This window comes from Tiliqua scincoides, chromosome 13 (assembly GCF_035046505.1).
Source record: "Tiliqua scincoides isolate rTilSci1 chromosome 13, rTilSci1.hap2, whole genome shotgun sequence".
Lineage (NCBI taxonomy): Eukaryota > Metazoa > Chordata > Lepidosauria > Squamata > Scincidae > Tiliqua > Tiliqua scincoides.
Genome location: NC_089833.1, coordinates 16,678,099 through 16,703,737, shown reverse-complemented (window position 1 = coordinate 16,703,737; position 25,639 = coordinate 16,678,099). Strand labels below are relative to the sequence as shown.

Genomic DNA, 25,639 nt, shown 5'->3' with positions numbered 1-25,639 from the left:
CTTAAAGATTCACCCAAACAGCCAGGAGGTCAGCAACTAACCTGTGGCAAATTTTCACTCCCTTATATGGGAAACAGCACATTGCAAAATCCCATTATTAGCTTATTTCCTGTCCAGCGGTTCCAAAATTCGCTCAGGCTTCGGTTCTAGGAAACAGTCAGTCATAAATTCAAATCAGAGCATTATCTTTGCTCTTGATACCTAAGCAGTTATCGTTTTGCTAGAGAGGTTCATGATAATTTGCGCATGCAGAGAGAGAGAGAGGTGCTTGTGTAAGGGAGTTATCAGAGTGGTTCAAGGCTGCCCCCTCCTGTTTGCTGTGATCTTGGGGCTACCCAGCATTGGCCTAGAGGTCAAAAGTTTTTTGGGGGGGCTATAATACCCACGTTCGCCATGCCCTGAAAAACTGGAAAGGTAAAAAATGTGATACTGGAGCGGGGCCCTTAGGTGAAGGGGAGGGGCCTGTCAATAAAGGGGAGGGCACTAAGTAAAGGGGAGGGGCCACCCACTCCAAAGAGATCTAAGATTCACCTTTGGCACCCATCCACTTGAAAGGAAAGAAAAGCAAAGATTCTAGAGAAACGCCTATTTTTGGGAAACCAGCAAGCTTACATCTGCCTGAGTGGCACAAGATGGTTGCTTGAAGTGCTGGCCCCAGAATTCGGGGGGTGGGCACAAGAAAAGTATTCTCAGTGGACCCCCCCTTAAGTTGCACAAGGCAGGGTGCCTGGTAGTCCTGTGTAGGCCTAATTTACCTGGCAGGGTTGGTGCAAAGACAACATCAAGGATATGTTGGGTGTTTGCACCTAACATATTGTGATTAGAAAAATGTGAAGTATCATTCCCATTCCCTTTCTTATTTAAGAAAATAAGAGACTGCGAACAACAGAGGGGACAGACTATTCCCAAAGGAGAAGCAAAGGGGTGGCAAACAGGAGCCTGTTGAAATCAGAATAATTTCACAGTAACACTGAAACCCCACCAGAGTGAGAGCCAAAGGGAGCTCCCAGGCAGGGGGTCTTCTATATATGGTTTTCCAGCCACGCACATTTCCTGCCCCTCTGCTTCATTCGTTAATCCATCCTGACTCACTAGCAGGTCTTCATCCCAAGAAGGACGCTGGCTAGGGATCAGGTCTCTCTCTGGCTGAAGGAAACTGGCCAAGTGGATGAGGCAGTCCATTCATCTCCTGTTTCTGCGTCCAGGGAAAGATAGGGCTGGCCACTAACTGCCTCCCCCATCAGAGATCCTCTCACGCTGCCTACCTGGGGGTAACCAAAGAAGTAACAGAGCAGATGTTTATCTTTTCAGATGCTCCCAACAAAGAACATCTGGGCCAATTAATTATCTATTGTTTTTATTTGCGTTTTTGAGGCATTTCCAACCACACTAAAGAAACAGCCCCAATCCAAGGAGGGGAATGTGTGCAGTTTGGCCAAAGGAAACTGAGAACCCGAGAGGCTTTAATGAACGGACCAAGTGGAGGACACAACCCATTTGTTCACTGATGGCAACAATGAGGTCCAGCTGGTCTCAGCGTCATCACACCTAAGTTTGGTGCACATCCTAAAACACACTCCAGAATCTTCTCCAGTGATTGGGGTTTCCTTGGCAAAATACCAGGGGTTCCAGTGGGGTTGCAGCAGAGCCACCCAAAAAGGCTCTAGCTCATCACCCACACTTCCTCTTCCACCTCGCTTCCCTCTTCTTTTGCCAATTCAGGGGGGTGGAGGAGGTGAAGGTAACTGGATGGATAGAGTTGCACTCCCTCTGCGTATGTGCTGCCTGGGATGATTACCTCTGTTGACCTTGTGAACAGGCCCGTCCTGGGTCCCAGATAGCATAGAAGTCAACGGAACTGTCCTTCTGTCCCTATAAAGGCCCAGGGCAAATACAAGCATAGGAGCTTATAGGGCCATAGCTGAGTCTTGTCTCTTTGTGAGAGAACCATAAACATGCCCCTGAAAATGGTTTTCTTGTCCGTTGTTTCCTTCTTAGAGAGACCTCTGATGTATTTAGCTCATTGGGCTGGGGGGAGGGGGGAATGATGCCTGTCACAAATTCATAATTTAAAAACCATTATAATCCGTAGATTATGGCTTGACAAAACAGACAGGTGTTCTGCATTTTCTTTGCTCTGCTGAACTTTTATTACCCAAGACAAAGATGTGCCTCTAGGCAGTGAGCACACACCGCTTGGCCCCCAACGAGAGCGCAGCACCAGTGATGTGGAGGAGGAGAAGGAAATGCCATGTGCAGTGACGGCACGCTCTTTCAAATGGAGCATCTGAGGGAACTGAGACACCTGGTGCATAGTGGGGGGGGGGAACTAACTCTGTCAATGAAGAGACAATGCTCCCTTTCTGAGCTTGGTTCAAGCACTGCTTATAATACATAATAATAATAATAATAATAATAATAATAATAATAATAATAATAATAATAATAATACAGGTATTTATATACCGCCTTTCTTGGTCTTTATTCAAGACTTTATTCAAGGCAGTTTACATAGGCAGGCTTATTTAAATCCCCGTAGGAATTTTGACAATTGAAAGAAGGTTCTATCTTTCAAGAACCACAACAGTCCAGATGTTTCTTTCTGATCTGGTTTCACATTCTGGCCTCCATCCTCCCACGCTCAGAGCAGATGGAATAGCTGGGCTTCAGCTTGTCAGCTGCTTCAAGGTCGCACAGTGCCGGTGGCCTCGAACTGGCGACCTTGTGGATGTTATCTTCAGGCAAGTGGAGGCTCTACCCTCTAGACCAGAGCTCCTGCCCAGAAAAGCCCAGAAAGCCCTACAGTGCCTAGAATCACATTCTCTCAAGGACCACTTGGACCCACATGAGTGGGTCTTCTCGTGTCTTAAGGTTATCATCACGGCCCCTGCTCACTGTGCCATCACTGACACAAATTACTGGTGAGGTGCAGAGACAGGCAGGGGTATCATCAAGGGAAGCAAGGGCTTGCAGCCTTTCTCAGCCCTTCCTGTGAGGTCCTCCTTGGGCAGGCATGGAACCCACGGATACTGAAATCCACAGGTGCTGAGTGCATGGATAAAGAGGGCCCGTTGCAATTGCCTATTCTTCCCCCATTTACCCTGCCAATGCCCCCCTGCCCTTCGTCTGCCATGTCCCTTCTGTCTGCTTCTACATTATCAGCCCCCTTAGGGCAGGGATCTAGCGCCTCTTCATTTTTTAAGCATCAAGCACGCCAATGGCACACTCCTCCATCTCCCAAGACTTCGTTTGGCAATCAGGAATTTCCAAAGTTCCTCTGTGCAGGAGTGTCATGGACATGTACAGTTCAGGCCTAGTAGCATTGCAAGGCCTGAACCAAGCTAAAACAGTAACACAGAAGTGGCTTGCATTTCCTAGCTGCTAGGATTTACAACTCAATGGAAGGTGATTATGTAGCACCTAGGCAGCCAGAAAGACGGCCATCAAGGATGGAATGCAGGCAGATCTCCAGGGGGAAGGGAAGAGCTGAGAGGGTGAGCTTCCAGCCCCACTTCCGGAGGACAGGGTCTTTGTTCCTTGTCTCTTGGTGAGAGAGGTGGTGGGTGCACATCCTGTCCCGCCAGGACCATGTGCCCATAGGTAACTGGCCTGAGGATCTACAAAAGAAGCTGACCCAGGTGAGAGTCAGGGATTAATAGAATTAGCCAGTTAGCTTTGTTGTTTTATGCTGATATGTTTCCTAGAAGTTTTATGCCTCTAGCGTTTGCTGCCTTTTGTAACCTTTCTGTAACCCTATGTATTTAATAAAGTAGAAAATCCTTTTACCATGTTGGTTCATTGTCTGTTGGGGACAAAGGTTCAGAATCCTGCCTAGCCGTTCAGCAAGCTACCAAAAATCCTCATTGTGCACTAGAAACTTGAGGACTGAGACTTTAAGTAAAGAAAGTGCTCAGTGCCTACAAGGGATATAGTTAAGCCTAGAGGGTCTCAGTGTCCCTGGACTGAGGCACTGGCTCTTACAGGGTGGTGGCAGTACTACTGAACAGGGATCTTTGAGGGCTCTAGGGTTCAGAACCAACAACTCTGAGCACCCCAAAACCCTGCGAGTGAGACCAAGTGTACGACAAGGAGGACGCACATGCAACGCACGTCAGTTTCTGCACATGTTCTTGATATCGTGATGCATGACGATAAATCAAATTCTGAGCAACAGTGTAAAGCAAAACTCCGTGTTAACTAGATGAGTGAGGAGAATATGACAACTTTGTTCAGACACGAAATCCTTATCTCCTTCAAAATAATGATAATAAAACACCAGCTGCTTTCTCTAAGAAAAACCAAGTTTTAGAGTTTTTGGTTTGTCTTTAAAGAAAGCTGCAGCTATCAAAGACAGTTGCCGAGCGTGTCTCAACATGCAGGGTGCTCTGCAAGCAGCATGAAGCCTCATCCGCAATTAAAAAATACCCCTTTCTGTCTTACGACTTATGCAGTCATTCACATTTATGCATAGGGAAAGTCTCTAGTTTGGAAGTGAAGGGTGCACTCCCTCACCCAGTGGGACAATTTGGTCCCATGACAAAAGCTTGCTGGCACCCAGATCTCCTCGAAGCTTTTTAAACCAGTGGAAATGACAATGCCGGGCAGAAAGTGGATAAAAGACAGGCTTCTCTCTCATGGAGTCCTTACATCCTACTTTACAGTGGGACCTCCTTACCTGTGAGCTCGGCATCCGTGGACTTGAATATCAGTGGATGCAGAGAACAAGGCTGGAGAGCCTCAGGGGATCTGACCTTAAGGCACTTCTGGTTTGCGCCCAGAGGTGTTCTAATGCACAGGGAGGCCAGGTGTAGCCTCTAGAGAGCTGGGTGCAGCCCCCAGGTAAAGGATTGAAGCACCGCCCCCCTTTTAATTATCCAAGGAATATTGTATCCCTGGAGGGTCCTGGAACAGATTCCAGCAGATGCCGAGGGCCCACTGTAGCTGCATGGCAAGGCAGAGGATAGAGAGTAACATTCTCCCACACAAGGGGATCCAGCTTCAGTTCCAAGCTTCTCCATGCACCCCAAGCTCTGCCGCTCAAAAGCCTGGAGTTGGGTCCCTGGTGCTACAATTCAGTCTGACTGCCAGCCGCATAATTAGGCTTTGTACTAGGATGAATATGGGCCTCTGAAAACCGTTTCATCCAAATTGTGTGTAAGGCATCTTATTTTCCTGGAGGAATGACAGGTATGAATGAGCCCAAATTATTCATTAGCCTCAATTCTCCTGTGTGTGCGTCTCTCTCTCTCTCTCTCTCTCTCTCTCTCTCTCTCTCCTGTTCACATGTCCCCAAGCACTTAGCTGCATATTTGCAAACCTGACAGATCTGAGAGAGGCAGGCAGGTACTGGGGTGCACACGCATCCCCTGCAGATTCCAGAACTTTGGACCCACAGCCAAGCCCTGAGGCCTTCCCCATGTCTGACAAAGTACTCTGCTACCAGTGAGCCTGTTTTCCAATCAAGGAGCTTTCCAAAGTGCTCTGAGCTTATCAAACAGGGCGAGGCTCCTCTAAACCCATGCGGCAGGGGTGGCATTGGAAGCTGGCCAGACTGGGCACTGGTTGAGAACCCACAAAGGGGGGCCCACTCCTGAAAGCTCAGCACCAATGGAGGTGGCAGCACCCAACAAGTCTTCAGTGGGCATCCGAGAATACTGTCCAATTAAAGAAATCTTAGTTAAGTAACTGATTAATCTGGGGTGCCTCTAACAGATCTGATGGGAGAGTCAGACCCATCTCCAGATCCCTGGCACACCAAAAGCACATTCCATCTCTCCCACTCTTGTTCTTCCCAAATCAAAATGTCCATCAGAGCCACACAGGAACACTTAATTTTACTAGCTGAGAAGAAGCACCTGCCACTTTCAATTTTGGATAATTAATGCACCGTGATTTTGTTGGGTTATAAAATACCACCCTAGTAAACACAATGCTATTTTTAATTGTGGCTACCACCACATCACACTACCATAAAAAAATTAAAAAAAACCCCACTAAGGGTGGGATGATTGTCGATTCTAGATTCCAACATCTATTTTCTACCTTGTCATGGTGACTTAGAGAACCCCCTATTCAGGCTTTCAAGCATATTTGATGGTATGCATTTGATACTGCTTGATTAAAAATAGGATCAATGTCAGAATGCCAGATGCAGGGGAGGGCACCAGGATGAGGTCTCTTGTTATCTGGTGTGCTCCCTGGGGCATTTGGTGGGCCGCTGTGAGATACAGGAAGCTGGACTAGATGGGCCTCTGGCCTGATCCAGTGGGGCTGTTCTTATGTTCTCAACTACAATTCCCAGGAAGCCTTGCAGGTCTCTTGTTATCAGGTGTGCTCCCTGGGGCATTTGGTGGGCCGCTGTGAGATACAGGAAGCTGGACTAGATGGGCCTATGGCCTGATCCAGTGGGGCTGTTCTTATGTTCTTAACTACAATTCCCAGGAGGCCTTGCAGGTCTCTTGTTATCTGGTGTGCTCCCTGGGGCATTTGGTGGGCCACTGTGAGATACAGGAAGCTGGACTAGATGGGCCTATGGCCTGATCCAGTGGGGCTGTTCTTATGTTCTTAACTACAATTCCCAGGAGGCCTTGCAGGTCTCTTGTTATCTGGTGTGCTCCCTGGGGCATTTGGTGGGCCGCTGTGCGATACAGGAAGCTGGACTAGGTGGGCCTATGGCCTGATCCAGTGGGGCTGTTCTTATGTTCTTAACTACAATTCCCAGGAGGCCTTGCAGGTCTCTTGTTCTCTGGTGTGCTCCCTGGGGCATTTGGTGGGCCGCTGTGCGATACAGGAAGCTGGACTAGGTGGGCCTATGGCCTGATCCAGTGGGGCTGTTCTTATGCTCTTAACTACAATTCCCAGGAAGCCTTGCAGGTCTTCTTGTTATCTGGTGTGCTCCCTGGGGCATTTGGTGGGCCGCTATGAGATACAGGAAGCTGGACTAGATGGGCCTATGGCCTGATCCAGTGGGGCTGTTCTTAGGTTCTTATGTTCTTATGTTAGGATCCTAGCAATCAGGTTGGCAACAAATGGAAATAATAGAAGCAAGAGAATCTGCTAGCATAGGCAGGACAACGCAAGGATTCTTGAATCCTTAGTATCAAGGATCACACTCAACACTCAACTTGTGTTGTAGCTCTGGATGAGAGAGAAAGGGAAAGTCTATATTCAGCGCTGGAGCACAGGAGTTACTCCTTAGTGAATGGCCTGCGAGATTAGGCTCCAGCACAATCATCAGTGGAGTTCTGAGGAGGAACGGGGAGGACAGGAAGGAACTAGCAAATATTCAGTTACGGTGCCAGCCATCAAAATAGGATGCAGCGGAGCTCCTGAGGAAGCAGCAAGAAACACACACACACACACACACACACACACACAGAGAGAGAGAGAGAGAGAGAGAGAGAGAGAGAGAGAGAGAGAAATGCCAATAGCCTGCAGACCCCTTGGGACCCTCTGTGAATTTCCCCTCCCAGACTACCCTGGGCAGCAGTCTCGCAATTAGCAGATTGTCTCCACCAGATCAGAACCTTGTCTCATCCATCCATCCCTTATCCCTCTCCTTCCTGCACTCTTTTCCTAGCCCCCCTCCCAGGGCTCTCTATATACTGCTGCTGCAAGTACATTTTCAGTGTTTTCCTAGCCTTTACAGCAGACACACCTTGGTTTGCATGTGGTCATCCTTTCCTCCACCCAGTGCCTTCTCATCTAGCCTCCAGGCTACTGTATAAAAGGCCCAACCAAAACGCCACACCCCACACCAGCCTCACCTCTCTGGAAGTCTGGAGTGGTGGGGCAATAGAGGTAGCTGGGCAGTGGCCTGACGCTTCAAAGGAGCTTTGGTTTGAGGGAGGGGGTTGCAAAGTAGCCACTAAAAGGTGATGTTTGGAAAAGCACTCCTTGGAAAAGCCACTGGAGCTTTTCCAAGCTCCAGTGCTGGAGTGGCCGGAGCATCAGACCCAGGGCATGAAGTGGCAGAAGAAGGCAGTAGCCGCTCCCCGTCAGTGAGCCACCGCAGACAGGACGGCCCTGCTCTGCAACCACATTCGATGCCCTGAAGGGGCTTCTGCAAGGAAGCCATGAGTTCTGTGCAGTGGCCCAGTCGTCCCCCTCCCCCTTGTCACGTCAATGTGTGCCTTCCAGGTCACGGAAAAGACTGTGTGTGGCGTTGGGTGTTCTCCCCCTTTCTCTGCCTACTTTCCACCGTTCTGTTAATCAACGGCTGACAGCAATAACCCCCTCTCCAAATACGACTTCAAGCAGGTATGCGGCTCAGACAAGTGCGGTGCTTGCTCTATCAGGCCTGCTTTTATAAGACGGCTCTCAAAGTGGCCTCTGGCATTCTCATCTCTCTAAACGCTAAGCATGGAGGAAGGAAAAATGCTTTACAATCATTTTCCCCCCTGAGGACTCGACATAATGCTGAGCCACATTATCTCAGTGAAAGAAGAAGAAGAAGAAAAACCCAAAAATTACAGCTTTTGACATTTTATATCTGAACGCACTGAAATGGTGGAAAAAGTCACTGGGAAAATTCCTCTGAGTTAAGCCCTACATTCAAAAAGATCACAACATAATAGGGCAGGAAAGACCCTCCTAAGGTTACTCAGAGCCTTGCTCTGTGCTGCAGCAGTACCACAGACATCTTGGGAATCTCTCTTAAACCATAAAACAAAACAAGTAACCCTGTGCACTCCCCCCTTGTCTTTCTAGAACATTCTTTTGGATGTGTCACATCAACCTTTGTTCCAAGGTCTACAAAACCCGGTTCTAGACTCACTTAAAAGCTAAATTGCTCTCTGGACAGAACCCCTGTGCAGTGATTTTTATCCATCTACAACTGGAGCTGCTAAACCTCAGCCCACGGGCCAAATCCAGGGCTCCAAGATTATCCTTCCAGGCTCAGAGTGCCCCAGAAGGCTCCGCTCCTTTCTGGGGGGGGGGGGGGTTAGCAACTGCCTGGTGCAAGTTTCTGAGATCAGCTGCAAAGATAGGAGGGTGTGACGCACAACGGTAAGGCTTCGCTGCTACTACACCGTGCCCAGAAGGATAATCTTGGAGTGCAGCAGGCTGTGCAGTTTGATCTAGAATATCATGAGTTTGTGGACACAATAGAAACATCTCTACTTTGCGGTTCCAAATGTACAAAACAAAGTATTTTTGCTCTAGCGAAACTCCAGGATAGGAGAAAAAAATGTAGTAGACCTTTCCCTACACACTAAATCCCACTTACTATTAATCCACTTAAAGAGGAATAACCAGGAAGCAAGAATAACACATTCCTTGTATTTGCTTCCTTGGAAGTCCTGTCCGGTTCATGCCAATCCATATGTGCTCTTCTCACTCGCAAAGGCTCTCCCATGTGATGGGGTTTAGAATTCTGCACTGCACAAAACCAGTTAACCCGTTTACTGCCTGCCTGCACAACACTTTGTCCTGTGTATTAGGGCTTTGGTTAGGGCCGGCTCAAGGTCTCTTCAAACCTGAGCTGCCATGTTCAAGCCACATACAGCCCCCAGCACCACTTTTTTGGGCAGTGAACTGGTCACCACACCTTTTGCCCTTCCTCTCACTTCCAGGATCTGAAATGCAAGAGGGGATAGAGAAGAGGAATTATGGAGGAAAGGAGAGCAATAGGCTAGAGCAGGGGTGTCCAAAGTTTTTGGCAGGAGGGCCACATTGTCTCTCTGACATGGTGTCGGGGGCCGGGGGGGAAGAATTAATTTACATTTAAAATTTGAATAAATTTACATAAGTTTTCATAAATGAATATATTAAAGATGAACTTATATGAATGAATGAAGGTCTTGCAATAGCTCAAGGCCTAAAAAAAGGCCTTGCACAAAGCAAGGCTGGCCTTTCCTTTGCTGCCTCTGCTGCATCACAGACATGAAGCAGTGGAGGGAGCCCTCATCCCACAGCTCACACGAGAGGTCAAACAGTCGCCCACACTTTGAGAGCAGTTGCGTCGGGCCAGTGCGGGCTTCAACAAATCTCTGGAGGGCCAGAGGCTCATTGGAGACTGGGGGTTTCCTGAGGGCCGCAAGTGGCCCCAGGGCCGGGGTTTGGGCACCCCTGGGCTAGAGCATGGAGGACTCTCCTCCAGACTTATTCTCTACTCCCCTCATCCATTTCAGGTCCAGGGAGAGAGAGGAGGCAAGCAAAGGAAGCAGGAGGACAGAAGCTAAATGGTGATGCATCCATAGGAAAGAGCTGCTTCAAGCATTAAGACAGCCACCCAGAATCAATGCCCATAGATCTATAATGGGATTAGATTAGCTACCACAGAATTAGAACCACAGCAGAGAGCGAACAGACAGACAACTGGAAGGCCAAAGTTCCAGATCATGTGTTGAGGTTCTTACACTTTGTATACATGGGGGGCATTTGTCCAGGGAGGGGCTGTAGCTCAATGATAGAACACATAACTCTGCCTTCAAAAAGTTGCTATCTGCATCCACTCCAAGTAGGGCAGACTCAGAGAATCCTTCCTGAAACCCTGGAGAGCAGCTTCCAAACAGTGTTTGACTATATTAAATTACACAGACTCAGTGGCAAGTAGCTTCCCAGGCTCCCCTCTACAGATGTTCCAGTGAATGAACATAGCTTGGGACATGGCCATGGTGACATTCCCTGCTGCCCTCCTCCTGCCTAACATCCACGAGAAGTAAATATTATGGTAGAGGCAGAGCATCACTCGGGGAGACAGAAAGAAGCCACAGTTAAATATTGGACAAGACAACCTTGGGGAACAAAAACACTCCATAAATGCCACCTCCCAGCATCAGGGGAACATTTTCTACAAGCGACAAAGAAGTCTTCTTCCAGAGATAATTATTGAGCCACTAATTTGAAAGGGTTACTGGGAGGGGTGGGGACAGGACATTAGACCCCTGCCATTCTCCTCCTCAAGTGCCAAACTTCAAGGCCTGTTGCACATCTGCTGAGCACTGAAGGAAGTGCAACTGCTGCGTCTTGCTAGCAAGCTAGTTGGGAGTTTGAAGTCATGATAATAAAAGGTTGACAATCTGTCCAGTAGATTATGTATGGACGGTACAGCCCATTGCTACGGATTTTCTCTTTCTTTTATTCTTTTTGCAGTTGTTGTACGCTTCATAAATCATGATGGGAAGGGGGGAAAAAATGTTTTGCAATGTTCCAAAATGACCTGGCTTCTATGCTTAAATCCAGAAGAAAAATGAAAGCTGATGAGCCAACAGCAAATCCCTCACCATTTGGTCTGGGTCTTTGAACCTGTAGGTACAACCATTCCACTGGATGCATGAATTCTTGGCTTAACCAGAAACTTAGCCTGTTGCCAGTTCAACACTCTGCTGTCGCAGGAGCCGTTTCAGGTTTGCTTTGAAGACATCCAAACTGAAGAGTTACCAATAAGGGAGCAGACAATAGGTGAGGATGAGGCTCTGAGGGTGCGCGGGGACAGACTTACCAGCCTCAGGGAACAGCCTGCCCAACAAGCCCAGGGCCAAAGACATGCTGGGAGGGGCCAGGAAGGCCCCAGCTGGGCCGGGCTTGAGCTATTGGCCAGTGTCCAAGTACCTGCAGGAGCCTTCTGGTCCCATCATAAGTATCCCACTTGTCAGGAGGTTTCCCACTTGTTGCAAGAGCAGGCATCGGACCCAGAGGGCAATCGGGCAGGGAGGGTGGAACCAGAAAGGGGGAGGAAGGACTGGTTGAAAATTGCTGCTCTAACTGTTACATCAACTGGCTAAACCTTTAGTTGGCCAATTGATGGAAATGCAAAGCAAGTAGACACTTGCTTCCGGGGGGGGGGGATGGCTGCTTTTGAGGCTGGCCTGTTCGTGTCACGGGGAACAAAAAGAGAACCAGAGAGCCACCTTTGCTCTGACAATGACTGATTTCAGTTTTGTTTCTTGGACAGTTATCTTAGATTCAATCTACACATTAGACAGAGTGCAAGTGGTGGAGTTCCGGACTGTTCCACTCCAGACTACAGATGGGGGACGACGACACATATTTTAGAATCCTTCCCCATGCAAAACACACCTGGCATGTAGTAAGCCAGCAAACCAGGGAGATGCCTGATGCACAGCGAAGACTTTAGTAGGGGGCAGCATTCTAAAATATGCCACCAAACGTGCCTGCAGCGTGAAGGGGAACAATCCCAAATTCCACCACAGCAGCCTACCATCTCATTCTGTGCATGTGTAGACTGGATTTTTTTAGTGCCTTCAATACCTCAAAGAGAGGTCTCAGGAATGTGTAAATATATATCAATTTCACTGGTTAAACGGAGATGACGGTTCAGCTAAACCACCTTTATGCATCCAACAGTTCTGCTTGGAAACTGTGCAAAGCAAGTCTACACAAGCTTACTGGGCAGTAAATCCCCCAGTGATCAATGGTCCTTACTCCCAGGTAAGGGAGCGGGGGACTGAGGCACCAGCAGGCCTTTTCTTGCACCTGGTAAAACATTCTCTGATCATCTCCTGAAGCTCATGGAACAGCGCTTCAGTCTCTAAGGCAGCAGGATGCTTTTTGTCTTCTACCTTTCCTGCCGCAAAATGGGGAGCTGATTCACAGAGGGCTGGACACAGTAAGCATTCTGAACAGTAAATCCTGAAGCTCCGGTGTAGCTTAACTGGCACTTAGATTGGAAAATGGCTTGGAACTGATGTTGGCTGGCCTTCTGTTCCTGTGTCCACATGACTCACGCATCAGTAGATTTCATTCAGGCCTCCACACTGGGAATACACTGATTGCGAGAGATAATACATCCAAAGGACTACAAATCAGTAAGTGTTTGAGTGTAACCTTTGGAGTGGTGCAAGTTTTCCTTCAGCCAGGAAAACAAACCTACTTAACAGGAGCCGAGACCCTCAAGGCACTTCTCTCTGCCTCCAAAAAGCTTCCAGGATCAAAGTGGGCCAAGTAAGACAGAGGTAGAGCATAAGGGGGAGACAGAGAGAGAGAGAGAGAGAGAGAGAGAGAGATGGATTACTTTGTGTGTTTTCAGGATGTAATTAAATCTGCTTTATTAAGGCGAGAGAGAGAATTGTCCTTTTGTTCATGGGACAGGCTGACTGGCGATACCTTCTGCAAACAGGAGAGATAGAACACAGCTTAAACCCACTTTGTTTTCTTTGGGGAGGGGTCCTTCTGCATTTGTTCAAGGAAGTCCAGAAAGATTGATTTATAAACTTTATCTTCAGGAAACGCCTCCTTTAAACCGCTCAGCTGGTAAAGGATCATTCCCTTGGCGGAACTGGGATCAAGAGGTGGAATAGCCTTTATCATTTAAGGCAGCCGACACAGCTACTTTCAGTCTTTTTCATCTCACAGCACTCTGACAAGGTGCTAAAATTTTCAGGACACACCCATCAGTTTTTCAAAATTGTCAAGGTATACCATGCCGGGGGGGGGGGAGGTGGCTCAAATTCCCCAATGGCCCTACTAATAAGTGATCCTTCCCCAAACTCCCACGGCACACCTGCGGACCATTCGTAGCACACCAATGTGCCATGGCACACTGGTTGAAAATAGCTGATCTAACAAAACCGTGTAGCATGGATGCATCAGAAGATCTTACAGGTGATAACTGATTCTACGGAAATGGAAATTATCCTAAGAAGGATAAGTCACAGGTTAAGTAAAAAAGAAAAGTCCAAATAACTTGTAAGCAAGCAGGCTATAAGGACATCTCCAAGGTGAAAAGCAGAAATGAATTTTAAAAGTCTGGATTGCACACACAAACAAAAATGGTTTGGGGACTTAGCTAAGAGCCATCTCAGTAAATACAGGGTCCCAGTCCCATGTATACCAAAATCACATGAAATGGGGGGGGGGGGGAGAGAAACTAATGGGGAATATCAGGAAGGAGAAGCGCTTACCTCTCTCTACCCATTCTTCCCTGCAAATATTAATTTGTATCACTTGCCCTTCTTCCAAGGAGCTCAAGCCAGTGCACCAAGTTCTCCCCACCCATGCTATTCTTACAACAACCCAGTGAGGTAGGCTGGACTGCAAGATAAGCTAATGGCTCAGCATCACTCAACTAGCATGGCTGTTGTGCTAACCCCCACCCTCTCTCACCTCTGAGAACCCCATGTTTCCCCTCACACCATCTAGTTCCACCTTCTATTGTTCTTGCTGACTACTCAAAGGTAAAAAGGAAGAATGCAAGGATGTACTAGTGGGGAAAAGGAAAGTGATTAAGAGGGCAATCAATTGCAGGCTCTTGCAAAGAGGAAAGGGCTGTTGGGTGAGATTTTAAGAGAGGAAATGATTCAGTGGCTGGGGAGAGAAATTTTCAAGCAGATGGAGTCTCACATACTTAATTAAATCGGTCATGAGGGGGGGACAACCGGGAAGACGCCAAAGAAAACGAACATCAGTATTGCAGAGAGATTTTCTGTTGAGGTGGAAAGGACTTGGAGGAAGGCAGTGTAGCCTGCAAAGCCCTTTCGTATAATTTTGTAGGAAGGAAGGATTCCCACTGGGATATACAAAGTTCTTAGGCAAGCCTAGTATTTGGCAGCTTCCAAGATTCCTAGGCAGGCTGTCCCCCTTGCTTGCTAGAACTACCTTTTGCTCTTGCCTTGACAAGGGACCCGTATGTTCCAATTATCTGCATCAGGTGTGGAGCTGAATTGCAACTGGTTTGTCAAGTGTTCTTTCATGGCAGAGAGAGAGAGAGAGAGAGAGAGAGAGAGAGAGAGAGAGAGAGAGAGAGAGAGAGCGATGTTCTTTTGTCTTCTGCACAACACCAGAACCAGGAGACATCCATTCAAATTGAGTGGCGGAAGAGTCAGAACAGACCGAAGGAATTATTTCTTTATCCAGCATGTAAATGATCTGTGGAACTCCTTGCCACAGGATGTGGTGATGGTGTCTGACCTAGATGCCTTTCAAAGGGGATTGGACAGATTTATGGAGAAGTCAATCACAGGTTACAAACCACGATGTGTAGATGCAGCCTCCTGGTCCTAGAAGTAGGCTACCTCAGAACGCCAGATGCAAGGGAGTGGCTCCAGGTTGCAGTACTCCAGATGTACTGTGTGCTCCCTGAGGCATCTGGTGGGCCACTGTGAGATACGGGAACGAAGCTGGACTAGATGGGCCTTTGGCCTGGTCCAGCAGGGCTCTTCTTAGGTTCCTGAATGGCTGATGCATATACTGAGATGGTTCGGAAACGCTTGGGGTACAGAGAAGCCAGAGGAGCTGGGAAGCATCCAAGAGGGATGGGTCGATTTTGTTGCCCCAGCAAGCTCTGGTGCCGGCCTGAGATCCTTTTCTCAGAGTACAGACTAACTTTAAGGAGGATGGCAAACAACCTAGAGGCTGCACAAAAGATCATGGCGAAGAGATCTATCAATAACGAGTAGCTACATTGGCTATATTCAGCCTTCATTTTCACAGGCAGTCTACCAGTGAATACAATTGCAGGGGGGCAGAGCAGGGGAGGGTTACTGTTATCATTGCCCTCCAAAAGCAGATGCAATGCCTGGATCCGTACCAACTGTTTCTGATCACCAGAAGTCTGTTTGACCAGCCAGAGCCTGAGATTTCAGCAGCCCTGCCCTCAGAAGTCCAGAACAGTTCTGGGGTTTTCGATGTAAGAGCTGTAGGGGGTGGGCATGTGTGTGTGGAACTGGGAGGCTACCTTGGGCCAAGTAGTACAGCTAAGGGCCTGGACTAAAGGGCTGGGGCTTGTGCTTTCGGAATCAGGAAAAGTGTGTGTCGTGACAGTTCATTCAAAAAATGAGTTCACTCTAAAGTCCAGCCTTTAGAATCAGGAAGGCATTTGAGGACGAACCTGCCTCTGGAGTGGACATCCACACTCTCCCCTAGACTCATCTGGTTAGAGCCAGAGCATCCTCTGAAACAGAGCCAGTGAAATCTTCCTCCTGCTCTCATGCCTCCAACGCGAAGGCACTGTTTCCATTTAAAATCTGTTTTAATCATGTTCTCTGTCTCTGCGTCCAGAGAGTAAAGAAGCAGCCTGAGCCAAATGAAGTGAGAATCACAGATGCCTTCGGGGGGGGGGGGGTGATAATCCAACTGCTGGGTGGACAAACACCTCCACATTCAGGGAGCACAGCAATTGCAGTAGTAGCTATGCTGAGGAAGGGCAGGGGCTGGGCGAAAACAGGACAAGCTGGAAGGTCTGGGATCAGCAGCTGCAGGAATGTGGAGCTGTCTTTTCCAGATGTGACTTTGGGGGCTGGCTTTCTCATCACCACCTGCTGGATGGCTTGGCTGTTTGGCCCCCAAATCCGAGGGCAGAAGCGTCCGCCCACCATTGCACGGTTTGTAGCAGCATTTCGCAGCCTGACGTTTGCGCCTCAATAGCGAGTGTTGCGTCAGAGAGCAATGGTGCCTCCTGCTGACCCTGGGGTCAGCCGAGCGATACGTTGTCAGCCCAGGCTGGTAGCAGCAATCCAGATGCCTCAGTCAGGAGGGACCAGCCTTAGGAGCTGGGGGGGGCCCATCTGAAAACGTTTCTGCAGGGCCCCAGGTTCTCAGCCAAGATCCGTAGGATCTTAGAGATATAAGTAACATTTATTCAAGACTTCTATCTATATGGTAGAATGGGAAGCTGTCAGTATGTGTGCATGCATGTGTGTTAACAGACCACATGGACTTAAGCACATTTTAATATAACATTGCAGACATGCAAGCCGACAAATAAACAAAATGCGCAGACTGCCTTTGAAAAGGGAAGTAGCTATAAAATCACTTGTTTTAGCAACTTTGAAATGATTTAGTAAAAATATCAATTTTATTTTATTTTTACCTTAGTTTGCGGGACCCTCAGGTAGGGGACCCAACTGGGAGCAATAGGTCCAACTGGCTTAAAGCCGGCCCTGTCGGGCATCTTGCGTTCACAAAACTGCATTTAAGAACATAAGAACAGCCCCACTGGATCAGGCCACAGGCCCATCTAGTCCAGCTTCCTGTATCTCACAGCGGCCCACCAAATGCCCCAGGGAGCACACCAGATAACAAGAGACCTGCAAGGCCTCCTGGGAATTGAAGTTAAGAACATAAGAACAGCCCCACTGGATCAGGCCACAGGCCCATCTAGTCCAGCTTCCTGTATCTCACAGCGGCCCACCAAATGCCCAGGGAGCACACCAGATAACAAGAGACCTGCAAGGCCTCCTGGGAATTGTAGTTAAGAACATAAGAACAGCCCCACTGGATCAGGTCACAGGCCCATCTAGTCCAGCTTCCTGTATCTCACAGCGGCCCACCAAATGCCCAGGGAGCACACCAGATAACAAGAGACCTGCAAGGCCTCCTGGGAATTGTAGTTAAGAACATAAGAACAGCCCCACTGGATCAGGCCACAGGCCCATCTAGTCCAGCTTCCTGTATCTCACAGCGGCCCACCAAATGCCCAGGGAGCACACCAGATAACAAGAGACCTGCAAGGCCTCCTGGGAATTGAAGTTAAGAACATAAGAACAGCCCCACTGGATCAGGTCACAGGCCCATCTAGTCCAGCTTCCTGTATCTCACAGCGGCCCACCAAATGCCCCAGGGAGCACACCAGATAACAAGAGACCTGCAAGGCCTCCTGGGAATTGAAGTTAAGAACATAAGAACAGCCCCACTGGATCAGGCCACAGGCCCATCTAGTCCAGCTTCCTGTATCTCACAGCGGCCCACCAAATGCCCAGGGAGCACACCAGATAACAAGAGACCTGCAAGGCCTCCTGGGAATTGTAGTTAAGAACATAAGAACAGCCCCACTGGATCAGGCCATAGGCCCATCTAGTCCAGCTTCCTGTATCTCACAGCGGCCCACCAAATGCCCAGGGAGCACACCAGATAACAAGAGACCTGCAAGGCCTCCTGGGAATTGTAGTTAAGAACATAAGAACAGCCCCACTGGATCAGGCCATAGGCCCATCTAGTCCAGCTTCCTGTATCTCACAGCGGCCCACCAAATGCCCCAGGGAGCACACCAGATAACAAGAGACCTGCAAGGCTTCCTGGGAATTGTAGTTAAGAACATAAGAACAGCCCCACTGGATCAGGCCACAGGCCCATCTAGTCCAGCTTCCTGTATCTCACAGCAGCCCACCAAAAGCCCCAGGGAGCACACCAGATAACCTCATCCTGGTGCCCTCCCTTGCATCTGGCATTCTGACATAGCCCATTTCTAAAATCAGGAGGTTGCCCATACACATCACGGCTTGTACCCCGTAATGGATTTTTCCTCCAGAAACTTGTCCAACCCCCTTTCAAAGGCGCCCAGGCCAGATGCCATCACCACATCCTGTGGCAAGGAGTTCCACAGACCAACCACATGCTGTGAAAAAGAAATATTTTCTTTTTGAACGATCTGACCATCACCTTGTTGGGTCCCACAGTCTGTGCCCAGCATGGCTCAGAGCTTAATGGTGAGGTGCTTGGCTTCTTTACAAAAGGCCTCAGGTTCAATCTTTAGCATCCCTTCCACTAGGGGTGAGAAAGACCCTTGTCTGAAGTGCAGTTGCTTGTTACCAGAGTGTCTGTGGTCCTGCACAGCTGCCTGCTATTGCTTTGTAGATATCCTCCTGCTTCCACACCTGAGCTTAATAGAAATGTCTCTTTTATTCCTGGCCATTACTTGTGTTTCTGATTGTCCATGCCAGGTCACAGATTTTTTTCCCTCTTCAAGTTGCTTCCTTCTTTTCTGGTAATCATCTTGAACACAGTGACACCAGGTGGCAGGTACCAAAACAGTCACTCTGTAATGACCAAGCCCAAATTCCTCCACTTAAAGAGAAAAAAAATCTCCCAATAGCACCCTCAAAAATAGAGTAAGTGCAAGAGCTGTCAGAGGAATTCTGTGCATGTGCAAGATGTCAGGCTGGTCAGTGTCAATGCTGCGAAGGAGACAGAAATGGATAGCTAAACTGCTGGGAGGGAGGGAGGGAGGGAGGGAGGGAGCAGAGAAAGCCAAAAGAGAGGAAGAGAAAAAAAGGGTACCAGAGAATCTCTTCCCCTTTGAGTGTATGAGGTATCAAAGGATCCGATGGAGATGGAGAAGCAACACAGAGGTTACTCAAATTATACAATGCATCCCCGGTATCTGTGGATCAGGCACCCAAAGATCTGACTCACCACAGATGCTGTGAATACTGGGGGAAAGCCACTTCCATTTTGCTTATCGAACCAGAAGTGACACGGATTCACGTATCTGTGAGTTTGTGTATTTGTGGGGGTCCCAGAAAGGATCCCTGGCGATAACAAGGTTGCACTATACTAACATATCCCCCCCCCCCGATATGGGGCAGATCCAAAGGAGGACCAGCTCCTGAGCTCCCTGTCTCACAGCTGCCCTACATCCTGAGACTTTTGCCCAGTCCTCAGCCTGCCTCCAGGCAAAGATTTAGTCCCAGCTGAACTGACGACTTGTCCTTCCCCCACAGAAGCCGGACTGCAGACTGTTTGGTTCTCTGAGCACACGGAATGTTCTATGCTGTCACACACCAGGCTCAACCAATCAGCGCCAACTATACATTAGGGATGGATTTCTGGAGTTGGAGGGCCTTGAGTCTGATCTAAGGGGGGAGGGGGCTTGTCATATATTCTATGTGGGAAGGTTGAGAATTAGCCACAATGTGGGCACTGCCTGGTGTGAACTGCATTTTATCTATATATTCCATACACCGGACATCATATTCCTTCTTGAAACTGCAACTCTCCAAATGCCTGGGGAAGCCTTTGGACATTTTTACAACCCACTGTAAGGTGCCAGGGAGACTCAAACCCAGGACTCTGACAGCCAGGCTCAATATTTCCCGTCTGTCTCCCCTCAAAAAAAAAATAAAAAAATCTGGAGTTACCAAACACGGAAAGTATTCTGTTACAGCCAGCCACAATAACTGCAGGCAGAGAACAGCTGGTAGGGAACACGGTATATCAGACTCTTACAGCTGCTGCAGTTCGTTCAAAGACCACCTTTGTTTTGGGAAATCTTAGAAACCGTTCCTTTTTACAAGGACACGGAGAGGCCAGCTGCCGCCGCACAAGACGCAGCGCCGCCTCGGTCAGGAAGAACTAGGTTTCAATCCATGCTCTCTTTACACTGGAGGAAATGCATTAAAGGAAACTTGGCTGGGCTGGAGTAAGGAAGCTGTGAACTTCGACCTAAGTAGATAGAGAAGCTTAACTGGGTGCACAGAAACAGCCCCTTCCCCCCCCAGGAGGAGTTGCACCAGATCTTCTCATGCAAGGTGAATCCCACCAAGTGGCTGACTGAGGAGGCCGTCTCAGGCAGCAGATGGATGGAGGATTCCCCCCTTCATCTGCTCACTCCTCTCCATTGCTCCTCCTCTTCCTATCACTTGCTGGACTAGGGCTGGCTTTAGTACCACTGCACCAATTCTGCGTAATCAGGCTCTGCGCAATCAGGGTGGCAGGGGGTAAACCTCCGTGCAGAGGCCAGCATGGCGAGCACAGCTCTCATGTGGTCCACCTCTGGATCTGACAGGGCTGAAACTGCTGCCCCCCCCCCGAAAGTAGTTGGCAGGGACACCATAACGACACTGCCATCTACTTCCAGGTGCCATGTTTTGCACGGGGTGCCATCAGCCCCAGGCTTGCTGCTGCCACTTGTGCCAGTGAGTGGGGGGGCACAGGAAGTGGGAGGCCCACAAAAAATGTTTGGCGTTGGGCCCCGTAGCTCCTAACGCCAGCCCTGCCCAGGACAGGAGAAAGAAGAGGGGGATGGAGTGGAAGACAAAATGAGGAGAGGGGTAGGTTAAAGCATTGAGTGGGAGAGGAAGTGTGGAGGAACGGAGGGGCAGGGCGAGGGCACCCCTAACACTCTAGCCCACCACTCTGCTCTCCTCCTCACTTCCTTTCTCACAGTGACTGCCTCTTCCTTTTCCAATCCAAGGAATAAGGGAGGCAGAAGCTGACGCATGACCAGGTAAGACTGGACAGTATTTGGCAGGTACCAACAGATCTTGAGTTGCTCCTCAAGAAAACAGAAAGCTCCTTAAGGCACAGAAAGCCATCTAGGACAGGCAACATCCCCACATCCTGTGGCAAAGAGTTCCACAGATCAATGACATGCTGGGTAAGGAAATATTTCCTTTTGTCTGTTCCAATTCTCCCGTCACTCAATTTGAGTGGATGTCCCCTGGTTCTGGTGTTGCGCAAGAGGGAAAAGAACATCCCTCTCTCCATCCACTCTCTCCATCCCCTGCATAATTTTATACATCCCAGTCATGTTCCCCCTCAGACACCTTCTTTCTAGACTGAACTGAGATCAAGGAGAGGTCAAGATGGAGCAAAACCAGCCGGGAAAAACAGTTTCTCTGCACTGAACAGCCACCAAGTATTCTCTGCTACAACCCCTATTGGTCACATTTCCACAACTGGCGAACAATCAATAGCAGGACCAACAGGAAAGGCAGAAGAAAGGACTGGGTCCTACCTTCTCTCATTATCATCCAGGTGAGCAAAGAGCACATTCTTGGAGATGGCTTTAGCCAGAGCAGTCATCGTTTTGTAGTCCTTTGGAATAACCTGATGCGGGAGAAGAAAGGAAGAGGCACACGGTGAACAATACCTCACTGGTTCTCAGACACCAAAGCGTTTTGGTCCATGTTCTGTACTTGATCAGGTCTCATCTGCTGATCCTACTAGGGCTGACCCAAGACCTCAGAGCACCAGAGGGGTTGTTCCAATTGCTATCCCCCTGACCCCGCGATGGGCCAGCCTTTGCTCCTCCCACTTCCTGGACTGGAAAAGGAAGAGGGGTCACACTCTAGACAGCACAAATGAGTTGCATAGATTTAGAGCTCTAGGCAGAGCAGATGCATAAAGCGGCATAAAAAAATAAGATTTACAGCACCAGCACTGAGATCAGCATCCCACATACTGTTACCTTCCTGACATAAGAAACAGCATCTTCTTCGGTGTACACCTCGGCGCTGACCCCTCCCCTTCTGCGCCGAGCTTTGACCACTGGGTTGGGAGGGGGAGGAGAAATTTCATCATCGTGGGAATCAGACTGGGAGTTGGATTTCTGCCAAGTCAGGATCTTCTTGTATTCTTCCTGTGAAGTTGGAAACAGAAGAGCGAGACTGTGAGACATCCATTTTTGAGGAGCCCCTTCTAATGATTGGCCATTCACCTCTTGTTGCAATTGGGGCAGGGCATTTCTGCCAGAGCCCCATAATGTTGCTGAAAGACCAGAGACAGGGAGCGCCTGCCATGCAAGAATGGCACAGAGACGTTGACTTGCCCATCTCAGCTGCTGCACTGCTGAGCCCCCCCCCCCCCCCCCGGCAGAGATGCAACTTTACAAGAACAAAAATGGTGCCCCAATTGCCAGGGTCACAGAGATGCTGCATACTCTGAGATGAAGGGCAAGGGCAGAGAAGGAGCCTACGTGGAGTGCAACCAGTGATTTAAAACCCCAGCTACAACCCGGGAAGGGGTGAATGGAGCTCACGCTGAGCAGAGGGTGTGCTGGGAGCCAAACTCAGCAAAGACACGCCCAGTGCAAGCATTAAAACCAGTGCCTGATTTCCTACCAGGTTCATCAAGGAGGGTCTCCAAGAGGAATTTTATCAGGGGGTACAAAGTTTATGCCACCGAAACACCCCCAGCATCCTGTGTGGGCAGCGAGGCTGGGCGAGATCCGAAAATGTAAGAGCTACATGGCCACAGTGGTCAATTTCCATATGATAAAATGATTGTCGGCATTTGTCCAACATCTCTGTGCTTGAGAGACAGCCATTACCGTGGACGGACGTGCCGAATGGGGTAAATGAAGGGAGATTGTAGTCATGTGCGTTTCTTGTTCTTAACAATGTGTTATCACGTTATATGCTTGTTATCATGAAAGGCGTACACAGGGTTCTTCTCTCTCCTTTTCTCTTTAAGAAACCAACAATGCACTGTTTGTGATTTAGGGAGATGTTTGTATCTCACTGATCCCTGCCCTTTTTCCAAATGCCGCAGTTGCATTAACTGCACACAGGTAAGAGGGACACCTATGTTTTAAGAGTCTACCATAAATGCTTAGATAGCCACTACACCAGCAATTTTCAGCTGGTGTGCCACGGTACGTTGGTGTGCTGCAGAAGGTCCACATGGGAGTTTAGAGCACAGTGGTTGAAAATCTCTTCTGGGTTCTGCAGCTCTGTTTTTAGGCCAGCTGACTGTAGCATCAAATTGTTTGAACCTCTTTCTCCACTGGGAGAGGCAGTTGACCTAAAAACAGAGCCACAGAACCCAAAGAGTCTCCAGGAAGCCAGAAGTGACATCGCAAGAGGGGAAAACCATGGAGAAGACTGTAGAGGTCAGCTTGCCATGAGACAGAAAATGCTGAATATTGCTGCTCTGCATGATCAGTCATTCTGGAAACAGCTGATATGGCTTCTAGGAGACAACATGGGATTGCAATACAAAGGATTAGGATACTCTGAGAGAACCTTGCAAGGACCGATCACCCCAGAATCCCTCATGTAGATTCCGGAGACAGAAAGCTGGAGACTCAGTGTGCGTGATGCACATAAGAACATAAGAACAGCACCACTGGATCAGGCCACAGGCCCATCTAGTCCAGCTTCCTGTATCTCACAGCGGCCCACCAAATGCCCCAGGGAGCGCGCCAGATAACAAGAGACCTGCAAGGCTTCCTGGGAATTGTAGTTAAGAACATAAGAACAGCCCCACTGGATCAGGACAGAGGCCCATCTAGTCCAGCTTCCTGTATCTCACAGCGGCCCACCAAATGCCCCAGGGAGCACACCAGATAACAAGAGACCTGCAAGGCTTTCTGGGAATTGTAGTTAAGAACATAAGAACAGCCCCACTGGATCAGGCCATAGGCCCATCTAGTCCAGCTTCCTGTATCTCACAGCGGCCCACCAAATGCCCCAGGGAGCGCGCCAGGTAACAAGAGACCTGCAAGGCCTCCTGGGAATTGTAGTTAAGAACATAAGAACAGCCCCACTGGAGCAGGCCACAGGCCCATCTAGTCCAGCTTCCTGTATCTCACAGCGGCCCACCAAATGCCCCAGGGAGCACACCAGATAACAAGAGACCTCATCCTGGTACCCTCCCTCGCATCTGGCATTCTGACATATCCCATTTCTAAAATCAGGAGGTTGCACATACACATCATGGCTTGTAACCCGTAATGGATTTTTCCTCCCGAAACTTGTCCAATCCCCTTTTAAAGGCGTCCAGGCCAGTCGCCATCACCACATCCTGCGGCAAGGAGTTCCACAGACCAACCACACGCTGAGGAAAGAAATATTTTCTTTTTGAACGACTTTTTGTATAGATTTGTACAACGGCATGCCCTTGAAAGATATCAAAAGCGTCAGGCCAGAAGACGCTAGATTTGCACATGGCTGCCTAGATTTGCACATGGCAGCCCTTGAAAGACATCAAAGTCAGGCCAGAAGACATCACGAAGTAACACTTAACAACTACATGAGCTCACGGCATGAATTCCGTGAAACCCAACTAATGACCCCCTAGGGAGACTTCATCATTTTTCTGTGAAAAACCCGGCGTTCTTAAGCAGATTGCTCATCGCTAGTCTAAGTCATATTGCAGTCTGGACCAAAGTCTCTTCCGAGTCTCGTCTGCTCCTGTAACACATCGACAAGACAATTTAGGAAGTGTTTCTACCAAATAGTCAGAGCGGAGGAGGCAACAGCTCGGCTATCAACGGCAGACGTGCGGCTAATTATCATCTCAATCACTTGGTTATATTTACAGAGGAAATGAGTGATGGTGAGCTCATCAGTGGTAACATGAGGAAGGAGTAGGGTGCTGGTAATGGTATTCTAATTGGATGGCACCTTCCCAAAATGTTAAGAGACTCCGGAAAAACACATGATTAAAAAGTTGGTAGCCAGCAACATCTGTGACCATCTCAAAAAGAGAGACCTTAAGGAAAAACAAATTTTGTTTCGGTGTCCGATAAAGTGTAGAAAGCAGTTCCCAAAAGCGGGTGCTGAAATAAAATTGGTTTGTCTCCAAGATGGTATAAAACCCTTCGTTGTCTTGGAGGCAACAGGTGGGCAAAGCAACTTCCCTGAAAGTTGATCTCATAAAGGAAACTGTTGAGTTTGAAAAGAGGCAGAAAATGTGGAATAGGTTTTAGGGTACCTTCCCTACTAGGGAAGGCTATAGAGCTTGGGGCATTTTCGTTAAGAGACATGATTAAAGGGGAGGCAGGATCGAGGTTTATAAGCCTGGGGTGGAGAGATACATTTTTCTCCTCTCGTGATATCAACGGTTAGTATACCACTGTCTAAAGAAACTGAGCAGCGAATCAAGAGGTCCAGTTTGTATTTCTCCTCTGCCACAAACTTAGGCGAGCCACTCCCCCTCAGCCTGTCTTCTCCATTTGTAATATGGCGATAACAGCACTTATTTATCTTACAGAGCTGATGTAAGGACTGTATCAAGGCAATCACTGCACACTCAGGCTGCAATCTCATCCACACTTACCTGGGAGTAAGTCCCATTGACTATAATGAGATTTCCTTCTGACTAGACATGCATAGGATTGGGCTTTCAGTATGCTCCAGAAAAATGTTAAGTAGAACACAGGCCTGCAAATTTGAGGGTCAGAAAAACTTCTCAAAATTTGTGATGGTTTTTTAACGAATGTGGGGCGCCGATT

At 48.6% G+C, this 25,639-nt stretch overlaps 1 protein-coding gene across 2 annotated transcripts in view; it reads right to left on the bottom strand.

Moving 5' to 3' along the window:
• The window catches only part of PRKAR1B (protein kinase cAMP-dependent type I regulatory subunit beta), an 88,549-nt gene that overhangs the window by 45,314 nt on the left and 17,596 nt on the right, over positions 1–25,639 (bottom strand). For both annotated transcript variants that reach the window (XM_066640526.1, XM_066640525.1), the window contains exons 3-4: positions 21,872–22,042; positions 21,419–21,510 (exon numbers count right to left, since the gene is read on the bottom strand). In XM_066640526.1, the coding sequence (XP_066496623.1) occupies positions 21,419–21,510; positions 21,872–22,042 (263 nt within the window). The remainder of the gene's footprint in view (positions 1–21,418; positions 21,511–21,871; positions 22,043–25,639) is intronic.